This window comes from Leucopleurus acutus (assembly GCF_964270905.1).
Source record: "Leucopleurus acutus genome assembly, chromosome: 3".
In the NCBI taxonomy this organism is placed as follows: Eukaryota; Metazoa; Chordata; class Mammalia; order Artiodactyla; family Delphinidae; genus Leucopleurus; species Leucopleurus acutus.
This window is the reverse complement of record NC_139145.1, coordinates 1,410,320-1,421,052: the sequence shown is the minus strand read 5'-3', so window position 1 is coordinate 1,421,052 and position 10,733 is coordinate 1,410,320. Positions and strand designations below refer to the sequence as shown.

Below are 10,733 nucleotides of genomic sequence, written 5' to 3'. Positions count from 1 at the left end.
CCAAGGCCCTCTCAGAGGGCGCCTCCCCTTCCAGCCCCTAAGCATACTGGTTCAGGTGACCTCTTGGTGTGGGATCCATACACTTACCAACCCTGGAACTCCCTTCTCCCCACAGCACTTTTCAAAATGCAAATAGCAGACTTCCCTGGTGGCGCAGTGGTTAAGAATCCGCCTGCCAAGGCAGGGGACACGGGTTCGAGCCCTGGTCCAGGGGGATCCCACATGCCGCGGAGCAACTAAACCCGTGCGCCACAACTACCGAGCCTGCGCTCTAGAGCCCGCGAGCCACAACTACTGAAGCTGTGCGCGTAGAGCCCGTGCTCCGCAACGAGAAGCCACTGCAATGAGAAGCCCGCTCGTCGCAACTAGAGAAAGCCCAGGCACAGCAACGAAGACCCAACACGACCAAAAATAAATAAATTAAAAAACACCCCAAAACACGAGGTTACTTCTAATCTCTCTCCTGGTATTGGAGTCTCAGCCTGAGGGTCCTCGTGACCTCCTCCCTCCACCAAGGGCAGCTACTCCCCTTCTGACCGTTCACCTGAGACTCCTGAGTCATCTACCCCTACCTCTCCTGGTTCCCTGATGCCTTCTACTCCCCCCAATGCACCACCCCCTACCTGCTGCCCCCTCCCTGACTCTCCCACCTCCATCTCTCCACAGCTCCCTCGCGGATCAGTCCACTGCACACCCGTAGCCGCGTTCAGTACCAGCCCTTTGGAATCAGTGGGCTATTCCCCCTTCAGGAGGTCCCCAGAGGAGGGGGCAGTATGACCATATGTACGTACCCTTGTCTTCCCAGATCGACATAACTGGAAGGATAGATCCAAGGGTTTGAAGGATACCCTGAGGGAGTCCTTAATTTAGTCCAGGGAATATTCACACCCACTTCCCCACTTGGCGGCTGTCCAAACCCTCCTGAACATCTTATTCTCCGGGGAAGAAAAGGCACTGCTTATAACTAGTGCAAGGGCGGAAGCTGATGAGACCCATCAAAACAATGCAGGACGCGCTCTACACCAGCCTGGAATCCAGGCCGTTCCCAGCAGGGACCCTGGGTGGGGCTGCTGAGAGGAAAACGCCGGCAGCACCTCACGCGTTTCAGGGGTGTGACTGTGAAGGGCATTCATCTGGCAAAGAAGAAACCCATAAACGGGACTAGGGTTCAGGGATCATCCGGGGCGGAAGGGAGACCCCACCCCCACCCCCCGGCTTTCCTGGAATGCCTCGGGAGTGCTGGCGTGTACACGGACGTGAGCCTGGGGTCAGGGGCAGGGCAGGCCGTTCTCAAGGCCCATTCCACTTCCCAGAGCGCCCAGACACGAGGAGAAAACGACAGAAGTTGGAGACAAGGCCCCCACGCCCCCTTCCCAGGGCTGGAGCCAGCATTTCGGGGCTTCAAGAACCGGGATCTGCGGGCGGATGCTGAGGCAGGCAGACGAGCAGAACCAACTGGCAGTATTCCGGCTTCCGTGACTCAGGGTCACCAGCCGCCCTGTGATGGTGCTCCCTCCTCCCCACCACCGAAGGGACCCCGTGACATCCATGAGTCGCCAGGGTTTCGAAGACCACACCCACAGTGGAGAGCGGGGCTCAGGGCCAAACAGGGTGCACAGTGCCTGGAGCAGAGCCATTGGAAGGGGGTGCCCCAAAGGTCTCGGAAGGAAGCCAAGGAAACCACGGTGTCCTGGCCCACCCTCGCTGGTTCCACACGGGGAAGAAGAAGAGGGCTGAAGGGGCCCAGGGGCTCCCTGAAGGAGCCTCGGCTGACCCTGACCGTCGCGGGTAGAACGGTTGACATTCTAGTCACACACGGGCTACCTACTCAGTCCTGAACATCCAACAAGGCAGGATGACCAAAGAAAAATGTACAAGGATGGGAGTGAAAGGGGAGTCACAGGAACGTAATTTTATAGAGCTCTTTTGAGTGTGGTTTGGAAGAGAGAATGTTATCTCATTGGGCGTCCCGGAACGCCCAATTCCTCTAATAGGAAGAGACCTACTATACAGATTGGCAGCTACACTTTATCTGAGACAAAAACCTTACCACTGAAACACCTAAGACCCCCTTCCGTTCTGCAGCCCTAGTGCTACTGCCCTCGGCCAAAAGTAATGGCCCAGGGCGTAAGGCTCCACGCTCCAATGCAGGGGGTCTGGGTTCCATCCCTGGTCAGGGAACTAAGATCCCACGTGCCATGGGGCAACTAAGCCCGTGCACCACAACTACTGAGCCCATGCACCACCATGAAAGATCCCGCGTGCCGCAAGGAGGATCCTGCGTGCCACAACTAAGACCCGGTACAGCCAAATAAATTAATTATTTTTTTAATGGCCCAATTATCCTTAAGGGGGTTAATCCCTCTGTAGGGTCCTGCAACACTGTGGGCAGAGCCAGGAGGGCACCGCTTGGTCCTAATCAAGGTGCGACCCGGCCACAATCACCCAGAACAACACCGCTTAAGCAAAGAAGCGCTGGTGGACACAAAGCCCACTCAAGCAAGGGCTTCTCAGACCCTGCCAGTGCCCTGGCAACCCTTCTATTCTGCCGGTGAAGGAGCCGAATGGGAGGTAACAGCCAGTTCAGGACCCCCGGGCCATAAATGAAGCTACGGAGGAGATTCACCCTGTGGTGCAAAAGCCGTACCCATTACTCTACCCTAAACCCTGAGAGGACCTGGTACTCGGTTAGACTTAACAGATGCCTTCTTTGTGTGCCCCTAACCCCAAAATCTCATTGAGATTTTGCAATCGAAAGGCAGGAACCCTGACAGCACGAGGAAACAACTGTGCTGGGTGGCTCCGCCCTGAAGATCTTGGTGAGCTCGAGTTAGAACAGGGAACTATACTTCAGCATGCGGACGACACTCCTATCACCAGCCCCACCAAACAGCCTGTAACACAGCTAACGCCTTCAATCTGGCGGAGAGAGGACAGGAAGTTTCAAAGGAAAAAGCCCAGCTCCCCCTCCAGCGGGTAGAACACTTAAGATTTATAGTAGAAAAGGGGCACGGGGCGCCATCTAAGGAGAGGAAGGGGCTGATGTGCCAGACGGCAGGCACCCCTAGTAAGGGAAAGCAGCTCCGGGGTTTCCTGGGGATGCTTGTATAGGGATTCCCAGCTTTGGCTTAACTGCTAAGCCCTTGTATGAACAATTAAAAGGGAAGAACCCTGACTTTTGGAGTGGACCCCCAATCGTGACCGGGCACTCCTGGAACTGAAAAGCTGTCTCGTGAGAGCCACACCCGCCTTCCCCGCAGCCGGTGGCCGCCCCTCCATCTATATGTACATGAGAGAGGAGGAACTGCCCCAGGGGAGCTTTCACAAAACTGGGACCTCTGACTCCAGGTCGTAGCTAAAGGGTGTCTCCCGTGCTCACGGGCTGGAGCTGGTACTTCTCAGCTCTTCAGAGAGGCTGACAGATTAACCTTTGGACAGGCCCTGACCATCTGGTACTCCCACCACCTCCAGCCCCTCATAACCCTGCAAGTCCAAGCCGCACTTCTAGACAACACGTCTGTGACTGAGGCCCCGTGGTGTCCTCACCCTGCCCCCCTGCTAACTCAGCCAGGCCCCAGATTAACCTGTGGTCGTGAGAAAGCTATGGAACAGGGTTACCCCCGTCGGCCTGACCTGAAGAGCTCCCCTAGAGAGAATGCAGACTCAGAGTGGCTCACCACGGGAGGAGCTTCATGACAGATGGGACACGAAAGGCAGGACGTGGTGGTTTCCATCGCTCAAGGGGTGCAGGCTAGAGCTCTGCCCTCTGGCCGCTCTGCCCAGAGGGCCCCGTTAACTGCCCGGATTAACTGTCCTAATCGGGGCACTAGAGCCGGGGCCGTCAATGCCTACACGCTCATGGGGCCATGTGGAGGGGGAGGGGAACGCTGACCTCAGGGCACAAACAGATGAAGAATGAGGGAGAAATGGTGTAGCCGCCGGAGACTACACTCCTGCCTGTGGAAGCAGCAGGCATTCACCGCAGAAGCCATCAAAAGAGAGAAGCAGGAATATAAGAGGAAACAACGGGGCAGACAGGGCAGCTAAACGAGCAGCAGAGGCTGGGGACGGAGCTCTGATGCCACTCCTGCCGGGGCCCCCAGGCGCTAACTCCCATCCGCCCCCCAAAGGAGAGGGAAAAGGCTTTGGGATGCGGCTGCTTTAAAAGCCCAGGATACCCGGGGTGACGGCTCCTCCCGCCGGCCTCTGCACTGCAGGCCACCAGGGAAGCTGGCCCGAGCACACGTTATGGGCAGGAGGCCTGTATCAATGGCTCATCAAGTCCATGACTACCCCCAATCTCCGCCATCTCCTTAAACAGGGGGACGAAGCGTGCCCTATCTGCCTCCGGAATAAGCCCAACACTTAGGCAGCGACCGCCACCCAATATGAAGGCACGTGTCCAGGTCAGGACTGGCCAGCTGGTTTTATAGTAACGCCCCAGGCACGAGGAAATTCCAGACTCCTACCGGCTGTGACTGCCACCTTCCCCAGCCGGCCGGATCGAGGCGTTTCCCACCTGAACCAAGACTGCCCTGGAGGTCTCCTAGGCCCTGCTCAAGGAAATAATCCCTCGGTTTGGGCTCCCCAAGTCCATCCAGAGTGACAGTGTGCCTGCCTTTGTTTCCCAAATTACTAAGGGACTCTCTAGAGCTCTAAGAATTACATGGGGTTTATACTCCACTTGGACACCAGAGTCTTCAAGAAAAGTAGAACAAATAAAACCCTCAAAAGAAACTTAGGGGGCTTCCCTGGTGGCGCAGTGGTTGAGAGTCTGCCTGCCGATGCAGGGGACGCGGGTTCGTGCCCTGGTCCGGGAAGATCCCACGTGCCGCGGAGCGGCTGGGCCCGTGAGCCATGGCCGCTGAGCCTGTGCGTCTGGAGCCTGTGCTCCGCTACGGGAGAGGCCGCAGCAGTGAGAGGCCCGCGTACCGCAAAAAAAAAAAAAAAGAAAGAAACTTAGAGAAACTAGGCTCAGACACTTATCAACCCTGGATGTCCCTTCTCCCCACAGCACCTTTCAGAACGCAAATAGCGGACTTCCCTGGTGGCGCAGTGGTTAAGAACCCGCCTGCCAATGCAGGGGACACGGGTTTGAGCCCTGGTCCGGGAAGATCCCACATGCCGCGAAGCAACTAAGCCCGTGCGCCACAACTACTGAGCCCGCGCTCTAGAGCCCAAGAACCACAACTACTGAGCCCACGTGCCACAACTACTGAAGCCCGTGCGCCTAGAGCCTGTGCTCTGCAACAAGAGAAGCCACCGCAATGAGAAGCCCGCACACAGCAACGAAGAGCAGCCCCCGCTCGCCAGAACTAGAGAAAGCCCGCACGCAGCAACGAGGACCCAACGCAGCCCAAAATAAATGAATTTATAAATTAAAAAAAAAAAAAAAAAGAATGCAAATAGCCCCCAAAGGAAAGCTCAGGTTGAGTCCGTATGAGCTCATGTACTGGAGGCCCATTCCTGAAGGACCTGGCTCCAAGACCAACCTGAGGGATATGGAGCGACTGAAATACGCCTTGCAGAAAGGGGAAATAAGCAAAGCTTTACACGCCTACAGGGATCCGGAACTGCCTTCCCTTTCTGACATCACTTTCCACCGTTTCTCCCCTGGGGATTGGGTTTATTTGAGAACCCAGAAGGCTGGAAAACCACAAGACCAGTTAGACCCCAAGTGGACAGGTTAGCTAGTGATCTTGACCACTCAGACTGCCTGACAATTACACGGCACAGCCCCGTGGACCCACCATACCAGAGTGAAGGCAGCACCCACACCTGAGGAAGAAGTTACTGAGCCACCCACTCCATACACCTGTGAACCTGTTATAGCCCTTAAGTTACTTTTCAAAAGGAAGAACTTACGGATAGATAAGTAATGTGGTGGACAGGCTTAGCAGTTGGCTAAGCCTGTCCCTTATAACTGTCCACATGAAACGAGAGCTTAACGCAATAGTCCATTTCTCGGGGATTACAGCCTGTGGACAGACTCTATCCCAGTGCTGGTCTGTCACCCCCACCCACAGGGTGATGCCTGTGGATTAAAGGTGTTGCATTTTGCCCCTAAGAATGACAGCACCACTCTCACCTTGGCTCACGGACCTGCTAAACCTACCCCTCTTGAACGCGGCTTTCCTGCTTGGAGCTCATCCCTGAAATTAACATCTCCAGCAAATACAAAGCACTCACTCTAAAGTGCGGTCCTGCGGCCACTGCCCATGTCAGCAGCCCCCACCAAAGGGAGAAGCTTGCAGTAATGCCCTGGGGCTGCTCCGGACTCTGAGCACTGCTTCTTCCATTACCCCACAATTTCAGTGCTGCGGGATTGACTCCTATGGAAATCTCACCCACTGGTGCCCTCTGCACCCACTCAACGAATACACACAGGGACCAGACGGGAGATGCACTTATGGGGGAGGGAAGACGCCAGTTGTCTCGGGTTTAGTGTGGGGCCCTGCTGAGGCCTGGGGAAAAGCCACTAGTCAAGAACCCCCCGATGACCCCTGCTACGCAGATGGGCCTCTCCCCTCACACTGCAAGGGAACCCCCTCTTGGGCTAGCCACTTAGGGAGGTGGTTCAATTCCTCAGAAGTGTGCTAGGCATGCGCTCCCCCTGGGTACCTGGTTCCTTTGTGGCCCGAGAATAAACCAACTGCCCCATCAGAACAACCCCAACTCCTTCCCTTCTCTGGGGTGGGCTCTAGCCTCTCCTTGCTTAAATAATGCCCAATTTATGAAACAATGCACACTAGACCGGCCAAGTTCTAGGAACCTAGGTATAACCATTCACAACATCGGTATCACCTAGCCCTGAGATCAAAGGACAACGGGACTCATTCTGGCAGGAGCAGGGATAGCTCTCCGACTGGTGGCCCCCTGGGGAGGTCTCACATACCATGAAATCACTCTACTAGATCTCACACCGGGGGACTACCCTGGTGGCGCAGTGGTTAATATTCCGCCTACCAATGCAGAGTACCCGGGTTCGATCCCTGGTCCGGGAAGATCCCACATGCCGTGGAGCAACTAAGCCCATGCGCCACAACTACTGAGCCTGCGCTCTGGAGCCCGCGAGCCACAACTACTGAGCCCGTGCTCCACAACAAGAGAAACCACCAAGATGAGAAGCTCACGCACTGCAATGAAGACCCAACTCAGCCAAAAATAAATAAATTTAAAAAAAAAAAAAAAAGATCTCACACCGGCCCTTGAGAATTCGTCTAAAATCACGGAGGTTGCCTTATAAGGACCCCGTACTCCTCTAGACTCACTAGCAAACGTTGTTCTCGACAATAGGCTAGCCCTTGACTATCTCCTGGCTGAGCAAAGGGGAGTCTGCGCAGTTTTGAATGAAACCTGCTGCATGTACGTCGGTAACTCTGGTCAGACTGAAGTCAACATAAAAGAGATCTATGAACAAGCTCAGTGGTTACATAGATGTAACACACAAGGTCACGCGGGGGACACGGGTTGGTGCCCCGGTCTGGGAAGATCCCACATGCCGTGGAGCAGCTGGGCCCGTGAACCATGGCCGCTGGGCCTGCGCGTCCGGAGCCTGTGCTCTGCAAAGGGAGAGGCCACAACAGGGAGAGGCCCACGTACTGCGAAAAAAATTTAAGAAAAATAAAAAAGGAAAATTAGGGCTTCCCTGGTGGCGCAGTGGTTGAGAGTCCGCCTGCCGATGCAGGGGACACGGGTTCGTGGCCCGGTCCGGGAAGATCCCTCATGCCGCGGAGCGGCTGGCCCCGTAAGCCATGGCCGCTGAGCCTGCGCGTCCGGAGCCTGTGCTCCGCAATGGGAGAGGCCACAGCAGTGAGAGGCCCGTGGACCGCAAAAAAAAAAAAAAAACACCACAAGGTCAAGAACCAGGCTCCATCTGGGATATAGTCACGCAGAGCCCCCGCAGCTGAACTGGTTTCTTCCGCTGCTTGGCCCACTAACTGCTATCATACTCCGGCTCACCCTCGGGCCTTGTCTTCTTGACTGCCTTGTCAACTTCATTAGTAAATGGCTTGAAACCATCAAACTTCAGATGATACTAACACAAGAATACAAGCAACTGGGACTGCATCTTGGTGACAATCAAACTTATTTTAGGTTAGTCAGAAATCCAGAAAAAAACTACACCCACGTTCGGCAAAAAGCAGCTTCAGCAATCAAACCTCCGCCCTTCAGTGCCCCCTCAAGAACGAGGAGCAGCAACAAGGGAAGGGGGCATTTTGTTGCCAGATCTAAGCCAGGTCTTTGCTCAAAACCTGCCACCCTCCCCGCCACACCTTCAGCAGGAGTGAACATAAATCTGTAAGTTAAAGGGTCCAGAGATAAGAGACGAAGCCACACGCACGAAGAAAAAAACAAGTGGAACCAGCTGGGACCAAGATGGCGGCAAATCCAACCTCCAACAGACCCTGAACCTCATTATGTGTTGATTTTACTATATTAACATATTAAATGACACACCTACCAGAGGCCAGTACATTAAAGACCGAAACAGGATAAAAACGGTGTCCTCCCCCCCAACTCCCTCAAAAAAGCCTTGCCCCTTCCCCAGCAGGCTAATGCGTGTACCTCCCAATCATTAAGCTCACTCCTCCCTTTAAAATTAAATCCCCCTCGCCAGGTGGGTGAGAAGTTCAGCTGTGAACTTAGCTCCCGCTGTTCCATTTATTCGGCCACCGAATAATACTCGTGCTATGTCAACTCTGCTGCGGCCCCAGCAGGGTCCACAGGACTTAATTCGGTAACAGGCGCACAAGGGAAGGTGGCAGCGGGGCCAGGACTCTCCCAAGACCCAAACACGTGTGCATGTAGGCGGAGGGGCCGGGAAGAGTCCCAATTGTCCCAGCACCAATCCTGTTCTCATAAACTTCTGGCAGGCAGTACGCACAGGCTGGCCCCCGCCTCACAAACAGCATTTACGGAAATGGGTCCGGGACTAGGGCAAGGCTGGGGGGTGGCCTGCTGGCGCGTCGCGGTCACATGTTGGCTCGTTCCCGCTGCAGCCGCGAGTTATAGGCACGGGACACGGTGTTCCAGGCGTCCATGTAGCGGTCCATGCACATGGCGATGCACTTCTGGGGACGGGGAGGGCGCACGGCTCAGGTGTGGACCGCGGCCAGCGCCCCCACCCCGGCAGCGGATTGCGCACGCGCCGCGGCCCCAACGCGTCGCCCAGTTAGTCCGCGTGCATGCGCAGAGACCTCCCCGCCGGGTCCGGGCCCGCGACCCCGCCGGCCCCCCGCGTTTACCTGCTCCGAATTGTCCAGGGAGCCCCCCGGCTTCCCGATGCACTTCCGGAAGCACTTGTCCGTCATCCTCTGTGGGGACACGCGAGCCCTCAGTTGCGACGCCGGCCCCCGGCGGCCCCCGCCACCCTCGGCCCCCCGCCCCCGCCCCGGACCTGCAGCAGCTCTTGCGCGTTGGCCACGGCGATCTGCACTTTCACCTGCTCCATGATAAGCCCAGGGTCCAGCTTCCCGCCGCCGGAGCTCCCGAAATCCGAGCCGAAGCCACCCTCCATGGCTCCGCAAAGTCAACCGGACAGCGGCAGCGTGTACCCACCTGCACCCACGCCGGAAGTCGGACACCGCAGGGCCCCACGGGAAATGGCGTCCGAATGCGCTGGGGGGCGGGACTACAGCTCCAATAAGGCCGCGCGGGGCCTCCCGCGCATGCGCAGACAAGGGCGGACCAGAGCCGGTTTCCCGTGTAGGACTCCGGGGAGAAGGGAGGGACACGGGGCCAGAGGCCCGCCCCTCCGCGCTCAGGCTCCGCCCCGCCAAGGGTCCCTCCGCACTTGCGCACGGGGCGGTGGGAGCGTCTACACTGCGCCTTGGGCTCTGGGGCGGGGTGTTAAACCAGGGCGTCACGTGACCAAAAGCACTGCGGAGTGGCAGTGCATCAGGTGGGAAAAGAATGCAGAAAACTAGGAGGCCGCGGGGTCAGAGGGTAGGATCCTAAGACACCCGCTTCACTAGGGGCTGGGGCTCCTGCTTCAGCAGCCTGGCGTGGGAGTAGACTCAGAGGGAGAATTTAAAACCAAAATGTTTATTGGAGTGTTGTATAAAAAAGTTTCCAGTCATAAAACGTGTATTACAAATCGGAGAAAACAAAAGACCACACGTTTGGCATGCATCGTAAAAACCACCAACAGATCTCTGAAACGTGTCCAAACAGCCGAGTTCTTGAAACCGAGCCCACTAGCGTGTAGTGCTGATGATCCCTTTCGGGCTCAGAATTAAGACCTTTCCAGTAGCTTTAATGTCCTTGAGGAATGTCAGTCCCAGCTCGGATATGCTGATATAAATAGAACTGCCGGGTAGACGGTGTGGGTAAAAACGAGCCCAAGTCTGAGCTTGGCTGCTGTGGCAACAGCTGAGCGCCCAGACCGCGGGCGGGGAGCGGGGGGAGGCACTGGTGTCTCCCAGGGGTTGATTCCTGCCGGCCACATCCCCGGAGGCCGTCCCTCCCCAGGGCTGGGAAGAGTGGGTTTTCTCCGGAAGGGTGCTCCTCATCACACGACAGGGGCTTAGAAAAAAGAATCGCTTCTGCATCATTTTAAGTGGCTTAATGTTAAGTATGTTTAAGGACAAATGCAAATTCGATTTCCCAGGCCCTGGCTGACATTGTAACATTGGACTCTGCTCCGTGTTTTCAAATACTTGATTACCAATGACGGTCACCAGCCTCCAGCCACAAGTGGCCACCAGTCCAGTGCACCCTCCCCCCACCAG

The 10,733-nt window shown here is 56.2% G+C and overlaps 1 protein-coding gene across 1 annotated transcript; it reads right to left on the bottom strand.

Moving 5' to 3' along the window:
* Window positions 1-6,716: 6,716 nt before the first annotated feature.
* TIMM13 (translocase of inner mitochondrial membrane 13) lies at window positions 6,717-9,576 on the bottom strand. The gene is made up of 3 exons (XM_082835370.1): window positions 9,401-9,576; window positions 9,249-9,317; window positions 6,717-9,074 (listed from the first exon to the last, which is right to left on the bottom strand). The coding sequence occupies exons 1-3, from the start codon at window positions 9,518-9,520 to the stop codon at window positions 8,976-8,978; spliced, it is 288 nt and encodes a 95-aa protein (XP_082691496.1). The 5' UTR covers window positions 9,521-9,576; the 3' UTR covers window positions 6,717-8,975.
* Between the last annotated feature and the right edge of the window lie 1,157 nt (window positions 9,577-10,733).

Bases quoted from the DNA above. Each gene is read 5' to 3' on its own strand.
- TIMM13 (XM_082835370.1), bottom strand. From the start codon at position 9,520: ATGGAGGGTGGCTTCGGCTCGGATTTCGGGAGCTCCGGCGGCGGGAAG. The intron at 9,318-9,400 runs GTCCGGGGCGGG...GTGTCCCCACAG, and splicing joins ACGCGCAAGAGCTGCTGCAG to AGGATGACGGACAAGTGCTT. The intron at 9,075-9,248 runs GTAAACGCGGGG...CCCCGTCCCCAG, and splicing joins CCCTGGACAATTCGGAGCAG to AAGTGCATCGCCATGTGCAT.